Below are 16306 nucleotides of genomic sequence, written 5' to 3' on the forward strand. Positions count from 1 at the left end.
AAGTGGATTTGAAGGGCCTTCATATTACAAATACCCCATAAATGATGCCATTAAAAAAACTGCACCCCTCAAAGTATTTAAAATGACACTCAGAAAGTGTGTTAACCCTTAAGGTATTTCACAGGAATAGCAGCAAAGTGAAGGAAAAAATTCAAGATCTTCATTTTTTACACTTGCGTGTTCTTGTAGACCAAGTTTTTGAATTTTTACAAAGGGTAAAAGGAGAGAAATATCCCTAAAATGTGTAACGCAATTTCTCTTGAGTGAGGAAATACCTCATATGTGTACGTAAAGTGCTCTGTCGGTGCACTAGAGAAGAAGTGAAGGAGCGAAAATGGTATTTTGGAGAGTGAGTTTTTCTGAAATGGTTTTTGGGGGGCATGTCACATTTAGGAAGCCCCTATGGTGCTATAAAAGCAAAAAAAAACACATTGCATACTATTTTGGAAACTACACCCCTCAAGGAACATAACAAGGGGTACAGTGAGCCTTAACACCCCACAGGTGTTTGACGACTTTTCGTTAAATTTGGATGTAATGAGGGATGCAGTGAGCATTTATACCCCACTGGCATTTGACAGATCTTTGGGACAGTGGGCTGTGCAAACAAAAAAAATAATGTTTTTATTTTCATGGACCATTGTTCTAAAAATCTGTCAGATACCTGTGGGGTGTAAATGCTCACTACACCCCTCATTACATTCCGTGAGGGGTGTAGTTTCCAAAATGGGGTCACATGTGGGGGGGGGGGTTCACTGTTCTGGCAGCATGGGGACTTTGTAAACACACATGGCCTTCAATTCCAGACACATTCTCTCTCCAAAAGCCCAATGGCGCTCCTTCTTTTCTGAACCCTGTTGTTCGCCCACAGAACACTTTACGTCCACACATGGGGAATATATATTACAAATTTTGGGGGGGGGGGCTTTTTTTCCTATTACTCCTTGTGAAAAGGAAAAATTTGGGATTACACCAGCAATTTAGTGAAAAAATTTACGTTTTTCATTTTCACATCCAACTTTAACGAAAAATTCTTCAAACACCTGTGGGGTGTTAAGGCTCACTATACCCCATGTTACGTTCCATGAGAGGTGTAGTTTCCAAAATGGGGTCACGTGTTTTTTTTTTTGTGTTTGTCAGAACCGCTGTTACAATCAGCCACCCCTGTGCAAATCACCTCGAATGTACATGGCGCTCTCGCTCCTGAGCCTTGTTGTGTGCCCGCAGAGCATTTTACATCCACATTTGGGGTATTTCCGTATTCAGGAGAAATTGCATTACAAATTTTGGGAATCTTTTTTTCCTTTCACCTCTTGTGAAAATGAAAGGTATGGGGCAACACAAGCATGTTAGCGTTAAAACATTTTTTACAATAACATGCTGGAGTAGACACCAACTTTACCTTTTCATAAGGGGTGAAAGGAGAAAAAGGCCCCCAAACCTCCAGCTGTCGCAAAACTTCAACTCCCAGCATGCCCTTTGGCTGTCCGTGCATGCTGGGGGTTGTAGTTATGCAACAGCTGGAGGAACACTGGTTGCAAAACACAAAGTTTGTTATTTAATGCAGTGTTTTGCAACCATTGTGCCTCCAGCTGTGGCAAAACTACAACTCCAGCATGTATGGTTTGTCAGTGCATGCTGGGAGTTGTAGTTTGCAACAGCTGGAGGCACACTGGTTGCGAAACACTGAGTTAGTTAACAGACAATGTTTCCCAACCAGTGTGCCTCCAATTGTTGCAAAACGACGACTCCCAGCATGCCCAGACAGCCAAAGGGCATGTTGGGAGTTGTAGTTATGCAGCAACTAGAGGAGAACAGTTTGGAGACCACTTTATAGTGGTGTCCAAACTGTAGCCCCTCCAGATGTTGTAAAACTCCAAGCATGCCCAGACTGCCCAGGCATGCTGGGAGTTGTAGTTTGGCAACATCTGAAGGGCCAGAAGTTACAGAACTACAACTCCCTGCATGCCTGGACAGTCTCAGCCTGCTTTGAATTGTAGTTATGCAACAGCTGGAGGGCTATAGTTTGGATAACACTGTATAGTAGTTTCCAAACTGTAGCCCTCCAGATGTTGCAAAACTACAGCTCCCAGCATGCGGAGACTGGCCATGCATGCTTGGAGTTGGAGTTCTGCAACATCTGAAGTGCCACTTGTTACAGAACTACAACTCCAAGCATGTCTGGACTGTCTGGGTATGCTGAGAGTTGTAGTTTTGCAACATCTAGAAGGGCACAGTTTGGAGACCACTGTACAGTGGTCTCCAAATTGTGGCCCTCCAGATGATCACCTAGAAGCAGTAGTGAAGATCAATTTACCGCGATCTTCCCTGCTGCATCTGACAACGCCGCCGCTGCATCCACTAGCCTGCGCCGGTCCCCCGCTGCCTGCACCGGTGATCAGGTAACTGCTGCCAGTCCCCCCTGCATGCTGGACCATGCAGCCGTCGCCACCATCTTCCCTTGCTCTGCCTGGACCTCCAGGTGTCACCCCACGTACCTGCCCTGCGATTCTCCGGTCAGTCCTGACCGGTCAATCGCAGGGGATAAGAGGAGGTGGCCCCCGATCCACCTCACTCCTGTCCTTCAGGATGGTTGGAGCTGTCTCTGACAGCTCCGTTCATCCCTATTTTCCAGACGATCAGGTACCAGAGACCCGATCACCAACATGTGGTGATCGCCGACATGGGGGAGTCTCAGGACCCCCTTGGCATTTGCACGGGATGCCTGCTGAATGATTTCAGCAGGCATCCCGCTCTGGTCCCCGCCCGGTGTGTGGCAGGGCCCGAAATTCCCACGGACGTACAGGTACGCCCTGGGTCTTTAAGTTCCAGGGCATACCTGTACACCCTAGGTCCCTAAGTGGTTAATCATAGAGGCAGCACAGAGACCTAAGGTAACTCTGGAGGAGTTGCAGAGTTCCACAGCAGAGAATGGATTATCTGTACATAGGACAACAATAAGCCGTACGGTCCATAGAGTTGAGCTGGTTGAGTGGCCAGAAGTAAGCAATTACTTTCAGCTAAAAACAAAAAGGCACGTTTTGAGTTGGTGAAAAGGCATGTGGGAGACTCCCAAAATGTATGGAGGAAGGTGCTCTGGTCTGATGAGACTAACATTGAACTTTTTGGCCATCAAAGAAAACGCTATGTCTGGCAAAAAAACAACACATTGCGTCTCCCAAAGAACACCACCCCCACAGTGGTGGTGGCAGCATCATGCTGTGGGGATGTTTTTTCAGCAGTCGGGACTGGAATACTGGTCAGAGTTGAGGGAAAGATGGATGGTGCTATATACAGGAATATTCTTGAGCAAAACCTGTACCACTGTGTGCATGATTTGAGGCTAGGACGGAGGTTCCCCTTACAGGAGGACAATGACCCCAAGCACACCATTAAAAGCAACACTTGAGTGATTTAAGGTGAAACATGTAAATGTGTTGGAGTGCCTAGATCTCAAACTAATCGAAAATCTGTGGTCAGACTTAAAGATTGCTGTTCACTAGCGCAAACCATCCAACTTGAAGGAGCTGGAGCAGTTTTGCAAGGAGGAATGGGCAAAATCCCAGTGGTAAGATGTGCCAAGCTCATAGAGACATATCCAAAGAAACATATCCAAAGTATTGACTTTAGAGGGGTGAATAGTTATGCACATTGACTTTTTCTATTTTGTCCTATTTGTTGTTTGCTTCACAATAAATAATAATAATAAAAAAAAAAAACATCTTCAAAGTTGTGGGTATGTCCTTTAAATTAAATGATCAAAATCCTCGAATGATCCATGTTAATTCCAGGTTGTGAGGCACCAAAATGTGAAAAAAGTCGAGGGGGTGAATACTTTTGCAAGGCACTGTAGCAGGGAGGAAGTCAGGTACTGAGCAAAGCCGAACATTCAACGGCGTGGAATGACTATTTTGGCCGCCTGGAGGAGGTGGCGTAGTAGGGAGAATTTGTATTTGGAGATGGCCATTGGGAACTGCAAGGATCCCTCCCTGGGGATAGCTCTGGGATCATCCTGGACACCGCGACGTGGGGAACGTTTTCCTCTCAATAAACCGGCAAACAACAGTTCTTAATGCAAGTCTGGCACCTTGCCAGCTTTATTAGACAAGTTGCAGGGAAAATAAACAAAGCAGGATCAAAACAAAATCATAGACCGTCTGGTCACTAACTAAACAGATCAGCATGCCCTGACTATTAACTGGTGAGCTTCTCTCAGCTAGTTAAACTTATGCCTCCTGCAACCTTCTACTCCCAGTTCACACCACTCTTTGGGGCCACTCACAGCTCAAGCTGTGTGTTCCTCAGCAGGACACCTGTCTTTTGCCTTCAGCCAGCTTTCTGTTTCCTAGTTAGAGCCCAGACTACACTGTTTCTTTTCCTTATATGCACACTTCCCTTCTCTGCTGCCTCATTAATTAGGCAACAGGTGGAGGTTTCTCCAGGGTGAGCCAGGGAAATACACCCTTTCCTTGCCACAGTATCACATATCCCTCCCCCCCCCCCCTCCCTTTGCATAGCACTTGCAGTCGAAAGGCAGAGTCCAACTGCTTTTCCTTTTTCCTGGACAACTCCGTCCAACAGGTTCGGAGATCCTTGGCTTCCTTCTTCGACAGCGTTCACATGCACCACTCCAACGGCACATCCCTCTTTCATACGCACTCTCATCAACCACCAAGCACAAGTCTCCCGGTCACCTTTGACAAATTCCGCGCCAAAGGTTCCACTAAGGTCACACCTGTCAGGATCCGGGTACTGTGAGGATACTGGTGGTGGATCCTCTGTGTCAGTGGGGTGATGACATGGGCCGTACCAGGGGAACGGAGTCTAAGGGGTTACTGGTATTCACCAGAGCCCGCCGCAAAGCGGCATGGACTTGCTGCGGCAGGTAACCCCCAGGTTGTTCCACCCGATAGCAACTCAACCCCGACTGACGGCTGAGATAGGCGCGGTACAAGGGATTAGGCAAGAGCAAGATTGGACGTAGCAGAAGGTCAGGACAGGCAGCAAGGATCGTAGTCAGGGGCAACGGCAGGAGGTCTGGAACACTGGCTTGGGACATACAAGGAACGCTTTCACTGGCACAATGGCAACAAGATCCGGCAATACAGGGAAGGGGAAGTGAGGTAATATAGACCAAGGCACAGGTGAAGTTACTAATTTGGGCCAGGCGCCAATCAGCGGCGCACTGGCCCTTTAAATCTCAGAGAGCCGGAGCGCGCGCGCCCTAGGGAGCGGGGCCGCGCGCGCCGGGCCTGGACAAATGGGGAACAGGTCAGATAAGCAGGCTGGGATGCGAACCGCGAGCGGGCGCGTCCCGCATCGCGGGTCGCATCCCCGCCAGAGACACTAGCGCAGCGCTCCAGGTCAGCGGGTCTGACCGGGACGCTGCGAGCAGGTAAACGCTGCGAGCGCTCCGGGGAGGAGCGGGGACCCGGAGCGCTCAGCGTAACAACACCTCTCCAACGCCAGGTTCTTCACCTTGGTCTGTGCAGGGCTCTTGACACTAGGTGCGGACAAGGCAGATGATCCTGGCCTTTGTCTTCTTCTGTCACTGGTATGGCCATCGCCCAAACTTTGCTGGTGGCCAATCAAGCCTATATCACCGGTTTGCAGGACTTCTTCAGTTCCGTTAGGTTTAGCTTCTGCCTCAGAGAACCTCTCGGCCACAGCAACTTCACTAACCAATGTCCGTATCTCTGCAGCTTCAGAGGTCCTCCCACATGGTTTCACCTCAGTCACTGCTTCAGAGGACTTCCCATATGGTTTCACCTCAGTCTCGGCTTCAGAGGACTTCCTATATGGTTTTACCTCAGCTTCAGAGGACTTCTCATATGGCTTCTTCTCATGGCGTTCAGACTCCGCTACTTTTAGAGAAAGCATCCCTGTTTCCAGTAGCTTTTGCCCCACAAGCAGCCTTTCTTCTTCTACATAGACAGCTGTGGTTTTTGCCTCAGTTTCCATTTGAGACACGTTTAGCCTCTCTTTAGCCAGTTCCACTACAGCTTGGTCTCTGCTCTCTTTTAGGACCTTCATGTCTCTTTCCAGCTTTAAATATTTCAGCTGCTCACTCTTGAGTTTATCTGAGTTCATCTTCTCACTGTCCAGCAACTCTGTTAAGTTTTTGACAGTATCTTCCAGGGACAGCAGTTGTTCCCTCAACTGCCCATTGTCTTTTAGCAGGGTCTCTTGTACGGAGAGTTGTGTTCCCAGCAAATCCAAGGTAGCTGCGTGAGACTTAATGTGTGTTTCGTTCTGTGCCTCCAGGCTCTGCAACTTATCAGCCATTATCACTTGCTCTTTCTCTTCTCTTCATTCTCTCTTCCATGGCTACCAGCCTAGCCTTGTGATCACTGCGTAGAGCCTGATCACTCCGTAGTGACAGACTCTCCATTTCACTCTCCTTGCTGGTCAGAAAATCGTGGAGTGGGACAGTTCATCCTGCAGAGCCGCAAACTCACTTTTGTGGTGGCCATGTCTTTTTTTTTTAGCTTAAGCTTTGCTTCCTGCTCTCTCTTCAAGTCGGCAAGCCTTTTTTTCTTTCTCCTCTGTCAGGTGCTGTACCTCTTCTTTTTGTGCCAGTTTAGCAGAAACCATCTGTAAGGTTTCTTCCAGATTCTGGATCTGCTCCCGCTTCTTACCAAGACCAGCTCGTTTTTTCGAGACCTCTTAGTTACAGCGGTCTCCTCACTCTCACTGTTGGACCTTGAGAGATTCTCTTTTACTCTGACAGTCACTTGTCCTTGGCCTGTCTCTTCCTTCAAGCCAACTTGTTCCAACTCTTCTCCTTCTTTAGGAGAAGTCTGCCCCTTTTCAGGGGTCTTGGCCACTTGGGCCTCTGGGTAGTTCCTGAACAGTTTCTCTGGACTGTCTCTCTGCTCACTGGCAGACTTTCTTTCACCTCAATACAGTATCTCCGCGGCCTGGCAGAAACTACTTGGGCTCCTGGGTCTGCAACAACCTCTGGTCCAGTGGTTCGACCTTCCTCCTTACAATCCGTCTCTGGTCCAGATGCCACATCTTCACTCAGGACTCTGTCTGTGACAATAAGCGAGCACCCAGCTCTACATATACTCTCTTCAGTAGTTCTGAATTATCCACAGACATCTCTGCAGCTTCTTTTCCAGTCACCTCTTGGACTTGACTCGCGGACTGTTCTTCAGCTCCCCTAGTGGTCTGGCAGACTATCTGACATATACCTAGTGCCTGCTGACATACACCGTCCTCAGCCTCTGCTGAGTAACTTTCAACTAGTGTGTGGTGCAGGTCCAATGTTGTGAGCCTATCAGGTGTTCCTGCTCTAGTCACCTGACAGTATTCCCATAACTGTTGAAACAGAAAATCCGTCCCCAGTACTACATCATACTCCAAGGAGGGCTCTATTGCAACCTTGTGACCTACTGTACCATACGGAGTAGAAATACAGACATTAACAGTTTTATAACCCCAAATACCAGCCTGCATAGACACTATAACAGGGTCTGGCTTTCTGCAACTGGCCTTTACCAGACTTATTATACACCTAGGATCTAACAAAACAATCATCTTTTTACCTCCTACTACCAGCTCACACAGGTTTTCTTTTGACCTGTCAGAGTTGGCAGCAGAACACTTTACTTCCGAGCACATAAGCATGAGTTTTTCACAAAAAACATTATCAGACTGCATGGGTTAACAATTTACAGCACAGTTCACACAGTCAAGTAGTGACACACCAGTCTTCATTAACTCAGGAACCTTTGTGTGCTTACCAGTCTTACCAGTCTCTGGTCGGGACTTCACAAACGGAATGATGTCCGGCATGATTCTGGAAACAGCCTGGTAACAGTCCAGTTCAACAAGCAGTGGGATTCCACCCACCAGTAACTTACAGGTCCTCACATCCGTCTTGGCGACCATCGGTTGTGGCCCACGTCAGTTGCTCCTAGCAACGGCCTTTCAACATCACCCCATTTGCTTGACGCGATCCATTGCCCCTAGCAATGTTTTCCCCCCAGGCTCAGTTCTGCACATGTACTCCACAGCTGGGCTCATCCGACTTTCAACATGCAGGGTGGGTTGCTCCTAGCAACGGCTTTACTGCAACTCCACTCTTGGTTGCCCTTAGCAACATGATGCCCTCATCCTCCACCAAATATAAGGATTTCTCCCTGGGGATAGCTCTGGGATCGTTCTGGACACCGCCACGGGACACGTTTCCTCTCAATAAACTGGCAAACAACAGTTCTTAATGCAAGTCTGGCACCTTGCCAGCTTTATTAGACAGGTTGCAGGAAAAATAAACATAAAGCAGGAACAAAAAACAATCCTAAACAGATCAGCATGCCCTGACTATCAACTGGTGAGCTGCTCTCAGCCAGTTAAACTTATGCCTCCTGCAACCTTCTACTCACAGTTCACACCACTCTTTGGGGCCACTCACAGCTTGGGCTGTGTTTTCCTTAGCAGGACCCCTGTCTCTCCCCTACAGCCAGCTTGCTGTTTCCTAGGGGGAGCCCAGACTACACGGTTTATTTTCCTTATATGCAAACTTCCCTTCTCTTCTGCCTCATTAAGTAGGCCACAGATGGAGGTTTCTCCAGGGTGAGCCAGGGAAATACACTTTTTCCTTTCCACAGTATCACAGAACATAAACAACAACACAGCACCCGGGTCATGGGGAATCTGCACTCTCGTTACTTCAGCAACCACAAGCTGCCCTCAGCAGCCTCACACTTCTAGCACAAATCCGGCACCGACGGGTACAACTGTGAAGCACCGATGGCACACGATACCATCGAAAATACATTTTAACTGGTCTCATGGGCCTTAGTAGCAATAACCGCTTTATGGGTTAGACAAAAACACCAGGCCAATTGTTCAGGAGTAAACTGCTTACCCATTTCAGACTACCAAGCCGCACAGTAAGAGGGGAGGGCCCATGACCTGGGAGCAAGTAGCAGAGCATAGACCAGTTATATGGAGTGCCAAGGGCAGGACGAAGCCACACAGAGCTGCTCCAAGGGGGCAAGGGAGCGATGCAAGTCAAATTCATCAGATAGCGATGCATAGAAATGTTTATTTTGAAGATATTAAAATGAGGCTCGGTGGGAGGTGGGCCAGGACGTCTGGATGGCATCAAGAGGCTGAAGAGCACTGTCGGCTAAGACATGGAGAAAACGCAGCCGACAGAAGAGTGAGGATCCCAAGATCCCACCCAAAGAAGACAGGCCCGGGGCAAAATACGGATTATCTGAGATCGGAAGGAGGGGGCCGGAGCGATCCATCAAAAAGCCGGCAGCACCTGAGGTTTGTAAGGTGGCCAGAGTATGGCACGTAGAGTAGGAGAGGGACAAGGTATCATGGAGCAAAGATGTCCAGGTCCAAGGAAGCGTGGATTAATTCAACCTCCAACCTCCCACGTGGAGCGCGATAAGAAGGGAGCCAAAAAAGAACAAAACACAGGTGCGTGATCGGACCATAGGATGTCCCAGTCGAGGACCCCTTTTTACAAATTTTTTATGGGAAATGGGAAAAGGTGGGTGATTTGAAAATGGGATGGGGTGGATTTTTTTAAAACATTTTTTTACTTTATTCTTAAACTTTGATAGCCCCCTAGAGGCCCATTATAAGCAATAGTTTGATTGCTTGTACACATTAATGTAATGCATAAGCATTACATTGATCTATTAGCTCAGCACTGTAATGCCTGTATCAACCCATTGGCTCCACATCAAAGGTAAAGAAGGATTGTCCAGCGCCACGATGTAAGATCCTTAATGCTGAAGCTTTATTCATGAGACATCACAAGTCCAACAGCAAACATGCACGGATGCATAACCTCTAACGCGTTTAACGCACAATGTGCTTAATCATAGAGTAATGCAATGCACAGTAACATAATTTAAAATACTACAAAACCCTGCATCATACCTGTGACGTGTTTCCTTGAACATTAATTTCCACGGCACAGGTGTGTGGATCGGGTCACATTACTATGTGTGAACAGACATGTAAAAAAATATAGTAAATATGTAGTAAATATAAAACGTAGTAAATATATACAAAAAGCAAGAAATAACTGAGAGAAAAAAATTGGCTTCCCATCTTTTTACTTTTTTTCCTGCAGCCTGAATGTTTTTCAAAAACATTGCAATCTGCTCTGTTTCATCTTAAAGACCTATTGGAAAAATTTGATTTTACAACAAAATAAGTATTACCAAAAATGGATTAAAAGGAGCCCATGGTCTTTGAGGTTTTTGAACTTGCTCAACTGAAGTAAAAAAGACATCTAATAATTTATACGTTTCCTTTTAGCTCCAACAAATTGCAGACTAGAAGTTGGCTCCATAACTCTTCTGACTGGGGACTGTCCCCTCACTTTAACTATTCCATACTGTACTGGAGTCTGCAAAAGTCCTATAATGTAAGTATGATAAAACATGTTAATATAGAACACTGATATGTATACTGCTCAAAAAAAACTAAAGGGAACCTTTAAAGAGGTTATCCAGGAAAAAACTTTTTTATATATATCAACTGGCTCTAGAAAGTTAAACAGATTTGTAAATTATTTCTATTAAAAAATATTAATCATTTCAGTACTTATGAGCTTCTGAAGTTAAGGTTGTTCTTTTCTGTCTAAATGCTCTCTGATGACACGTGTCTCGGGAACCGCCCAGTTTAGAAGCAAATCCCCATGGCAAACGTCTTCTAAACTGGGCTGTTCACGAGACACGTGACATCAGAGAGCACTTAGACAGAAAAGAACAACCTTAACTTCAGAAGCTCATAAATACTGAAAGGATTAAGATTTTTAATAGATGTAATTTACAAATCTGTTTAACTTTCTTTAGCCAATTGATATATAAAAAAAGTGTTTTCCTGGATAACCCCTTTAAACAACACAATGTAACTCCAAGTCAATCACACTTCTGTGAAATCACACTGTCCACTCAGGAAGTAACGCTGATTGACAATCAATTTCACATGATGTTGTGCAAATGGAACAGACAACAGGTGGAAATTATAGGCAATTAGCAAGACACCCCCAAATAAAGGAGTGGTTCTGCAAGTGGTGACCACAGACCACTTCTCAGTTCCTATGCTTCCTGATGTGGCTCAGGTAGTGCAGCTCATCCAGGATGGCACATCAATGTGAGCTGTGGCAAGAAGGTTTGCTGTGTCTGTCAGCATAGTGTCCAGAGCATGGAGGCGCTACCAGGAGACAGGCCAGTACATCAGGAGACCTGGAGGAGGCCGTAAAAGGGTAACAACCCAGCAGCAATCACACAGTTACCTCTGCATTTGTGCAAGGAGGAGCACTGCCAGAGCCCACATTGTCTACTCACTGATTATCAATTTCACATGTTGTTGTGCAAATGGAACAGACAACAGGTGGAAATTATAGGCAATTAGCAAGACACCCCCAAATAAAGGAGTGGTTCTGCAAGTTGTGACCACAGTCCACTTCTCGGTTCCTATGCTTCCTGATGTGGCTCAGGTGGCTCAGGTAGTGCAGCTCATCCAGAATGGCACATCAATGTGAGTTGTGGCAAGAAGGTTTGCTGTGTCTGTCAGCATAGTGTCCAGAGCATGGAGGCGCTACCAGGAGACAGGCCAGTACATCAGGAGACCTGAAGGAGGCCATAAAAGGGCAACAACCCAGCAGCAGGACAGTTACCTCTGCATTTGTGCAAGGAGGAACACTGCCAGAGCCCTGCAAAATTACCTCCAGCAGGCCACAAATGTGCATGTGTCCACTCAAATGGTCAGAAATAGACTCGATGAGAGTGGTAGGAGGGCCCAACATCCACAGGTGGGGGTTGTGCTTACAGCCCAACACCGTGCAGGACGCTTGGCATTTGCCAGAGAACACCAAGATTGGCAAATTCGCCACTGGCACCCTATGCTCTTCACAGATGAAAGCAGGTTCACACTGAGCACATGTGACAGAGTCCGGAGACTCCATGGAGAACGTTCTGCTGCCTGCAACATCCTCCAGCATGACCTGTTTGGCAGTGGGTCAGCCATGGTGTGGGGTGGCATTTCTTTGGGGGGCTGCACAGCCTTCCATGTGCTTGCAAGAGGTAGCCTGACTGCCATTAGGTACCGAGATGAGATCCTCAGACCCTTTGTGAGACCATATGCTGGTGCGGTTGCCCCTGGGTTCCTCCTAATGCAAGACAATGCTCAACCTCATGTGGCTGGAGTGTGTCAGCAGTTCCTGCAAGAGGAAGGCATTGATGCTATAGATTGGCCCGCCCGTGTCCCAGATCTGAATCTGATTGAGCACATCTGGGACATCATGTTTCGCTCCATCTACCACTATCACTTGATGAATGTATGTCTTTTTTCGACCGTACTTACTATGTAACTATGTAACCACATTGCACCACAGACTGTAAAGGGGTTGGTGGATGCTTTAGTCCAGGTCTGGAAGCACATCCCTCAGGAGTCCATACATCACCTCAGCAGCATATCCAGGCATTGTAGGGAGGTCATATGGGCACATGGAGGCCACACACACTACTGAACCTCATTTTGACTTGTTTTAAGGACATTACATCAAAGTTGGATCAGCCTGTAGTGCGGTTTTCCACTTTGATTTTGAGTGTGACTCCATATCCAGACCTCCATGGGTTGATAAATTTGATTTCCATTGATAATTTTTGTATGATTTTGTTGTCAGCACATTCAACTATGTAAAGATGAAAGTATTTCATACGATTAGTTCATTCATTCAGATCTAGGATGTGTTATCTAGTATGTGTTATTTTTTTTGAGCAGTGTAGTCCACAACTCATAGTTTCAGACTTTTCTCATGTGAGTGTGTCGCCCACATGAGAAGGAGCAGCTCAGAATTTTCTGTTAAAGGGGTACTCCGGCCCCAAGACATCTTATCCCCTATCCTTTGGATAGGGGATAATATGTCTGATCATGGGGGTCCCACCACTGGGGACCCCCGCAATCTTGCATGCAGCACCCACCTGTAAGTACTGCCGGGTGCTGCATGCTAGATTGTGGGGGATAAGTTGTCTTGGGGCCAGATTACCCCTTTAACACCTTGGAGAAAGTGTTTGGAACATCAACCCGTGCATCTGCCCTTGGTCAATAGTTATAGCAAGTCAAGAATGGGTAGTGAGGAAAGAAAAAGAGTACAGAGAAAGCAGAGAACAACAAAAGAGTACATGGAGTTTGTGGGTTGAGCAAGAAAATGAACACAGTCTTGATGAACAGTAGAAAGAGGAATGAATGAAATGTGTTCAAAAACGATCCAGCTAACATTATTTGTTTCTCTTAGGACAAATTCAATGGAACCACTGTGCACATGCTGCAAAAAGCTTAAATCAAAAAAACAAACAGTGGAAGTAAAATGTAAAAATGGGACTACTATTTCTCAACAATATGACTACATTGAAAGCTGTGGATGTAGTACCAAGCTGTGTGATTCTCAAGGATAGTGTATTATGTATACTAGCACCTACTATGTATGTTTTTTTTCTCTCTTAAGCTCTACGTGTACTGTGTTTGTAACATTCTCATACTACACTCAAACTGTCTGGCATACATTTCTGTTCATTTCCACACATTAATCTTTTAGAAATTTGTCCATTTTCAACACAACTTTAAAACGTGATTATTTGTACAGACCAAGTAGAAAATACATCAAAATAAATACGTTCCTCCAAATCCCATTATTCTATTCAACCAGATGTACCAATACATTAACGTTTGCACATGATTTAATCATAGAAGAGAAGTTGGTAAGTGCCCGAAGTTTTCCTTGATAAAGCTATGACTATGTACCGCAACAAAACCAGTTTTGTATTTAAAAAGTTTAAAATTACACTAATATATGACATAATATGGTTACATTTTAGAATTAATGGACAGCAAAGTCATAAAATAACATTTGACATTTAAGTTATCTGTATATTAAATCAAACCCAACAAACTCAACTACAGAGGATGTAGATGTTGAGGATACCCTTGGCCCTGTAGTCTAAGAAGACCCAAAACAAACAAATAAGTCATTAGCTTAGAGCATATAACATAAATTTAAGTACAGACTGATCAGTAATGTATTTGTGAGTTGTGTACGTATGACTTCAAATTCACTTCACCCTTGTTTGTAAATTCATGTTTTACTCTGTATGAAAAAAAATCAGTAACTAAGTTGCATACAAATTAACATTTGCTCATCTGATTTTGTGTAATAAATCGTATACATTCCATTGTTGCTTTTACAGTACTTAATAAAACTGACTGCTGCTAAACTTTACTGTATTGATTATATTGTGCTTTGTCTAATGTCTGTATGCACTTATATTGCATATTACTTTACTATCATTTTAATAACTGACAGTATTACACAGAAGACATAAAACAGAACGATGAATAAAGCAACACATTTTAAGAAACCACTCTGGGGGAAACCATTTTATTGATGGTGATGATACACAGCCACCCTGCTCCTCCTATTACCAGATAACTCTATTTCCCCAATCTGGCTCCTGCTGCTTTCCTCACTGCATTGACCAGCCAATTCACACAGAGCTTGCCTTGTGGCCCTTATCAACGCAGTATGTACATATTTACACCCTGCGCTGGCTCCCGCGATATAACACATGGTCACGTGGTGACCCTGCGTCATATCGCGTCGGTCCCGGCGGCTATCAGCGGCCGGGACCCGCGGCTAATACCGGACATCACCGATCGCGGTGATGCCTGGTATTAACCCTTCAGACGCAGTGATCAAAGTTGATTGCCATGTTGAAAGTGAAAGTAAAACCTTTCCAGCAGCTTCCCGGAAACCGTGGTGTCCCGATCAGCTGTACAAACACGAGGAGGGTCCCTACCTGCCTCCTCGTTGTCCGATCGTCGTTTCACTGCTCTGTGCCTGAGATCCAGGCAGGAGCAGTCGAGTGCCGATAACACTGATCAATGCAATGCTATGGCATAGATTTGATCAGTGTATGCAATCAATGTACTGCATGTTATAGTCCCCTATGGGGGCTAAAAATCTATGTAAATAAAAATAAATATAAACTTATGTGGTATCACCGCATGTGTAAATGTCCAAACTATAAAAATACTTAGCTAATTAAACCGCAAGGTCAATGGCGTACACGTCAAAAAATTCCAAAGTCCAAAATAGCATATTTTGGTCACTTTTTATACCATAAAAAATGAATAAAAAGCGATAAAGTCTGATAAAAACAAAAATGGTACCAATAAAAACTTTAAATCAAAGCACAAAAAATTAGCCCTCAAACATCCTGTATGCGGAAAAATGTAAAAGTTATAGGGGTCAGAAATGGACATTTTTAAATGTATTCATTTTCGTGCATGTAGTTATGATTTGTTCCAGAAGTACGACAAAATCAAACCTATATAAGTAGGGTATCATTTTAATCATATGGACCTACAGAATAAAGATAAGGTGTCATTTTTATTTTTACCGAAAAATGTACTGTGTAGAAACGGAAGCCCCAAAAAGTAACAAAATGGTTTTTTTTTGGTTCTTTTTCAATTTTGTTGCACAATGATTTTTATTTTTGGTTTGACCATAGATTTTTGGGTAAAATGACTGATGTCATTACAAAATAGAATCGGTGTTGTAATTTGAAAGGATTATAATTTTTAAAAAGTGAGGGGAAAAAAAATAGCAAAAAAGGAAAAACCCTGAATCCTTAAGGGGTTATGTCACATTATTTGTGTAATTCTATGAAACTCACATTTAGCATGTTACAGAGTTACTGTGACTTATAGTCCACACAGCAAGTGCTGTGTGAATTGGGTAGTCACTTTGGAGAGCAGCAGGGACAGGAAATGGTGATGTATTGGCAGGGCTGCCATCAGAAATTTTGGGGCCCTTTACGCAGCTTAAAGGGGGTACTCTGGGGAAAAACTTTAACTTTCTGGCACCAGTTGATTTAAAAAGAAAAACAGATTTGTAAATTACTTTTTTTAAAAAATCTTAATCCTTCCTGTACTTATTAGCTGCTGAATACTACAGCGGAAATTATTTTCTTTTTGAAACACAGAGCTGTCTGCTAACATCATGAGCACAGTGCTCTCTGCTGGCATCTCTGTCCATTTTAGGAACTGTTCAGAACAGCATATGTTTGCTATGGGGATTTCCTTTTATGCTGGACAGTTCCTAAAATGGACAGAGATGTCAGCAGAGAGCACTGTGGTCATGGTGTCAGCAGACAGCTCTGTGTTTCAAACGGAAATTAATTTCCACTGTAGTATTCAGCAGCTAATAAGTACAGGAAGGATTAAGATTTTGTTGATTTAGTTGATTTAAAAAAAAGTTTTTCAC

General features: G+C 44.8%; 1 protein-coding gene across 1 annotated transcript in view; it reads left to right on the plus strand.

The window, feature by feature from the left end:
* The window catches only part of LOC130277498 (mucin-5B-like), a 139772-nt gene extending 125527 nt beyond the window's left edge, over positions 1–14245 (plus strand). Inside the window, exons 13-14 of the mRNA XM_056528173.1 lie at positions 10294–10402; positions 13280–14245. Of these exons, the coding sequence (XP_056384148.1) occupies positions 10294–10402; positions 13280–13439 (269 nt within the window). The 3' untranslated portion in view covers positions 13440–14245. The remainder of the gene's footprint in view (positions 1–10293; positions 10403–13279) is intronic.
* The last annotated feature ends 2061 nt before the right edge of the window (positions 14246–16306 follow it).

Source organism: Hyla sarda, chromosome 6 (assembly GCF_029499605.1).
Source record: "Hyla sarda isolate aHylSar1 chromosome 6, aHylSar1.hap1, whole genome shotgun sequence".
Lineage (NCBI taxonomy): Eukaryota > Metazoa > Chordata > Amphibia > Anura > Hylidae > Hyla > Hyla sarda.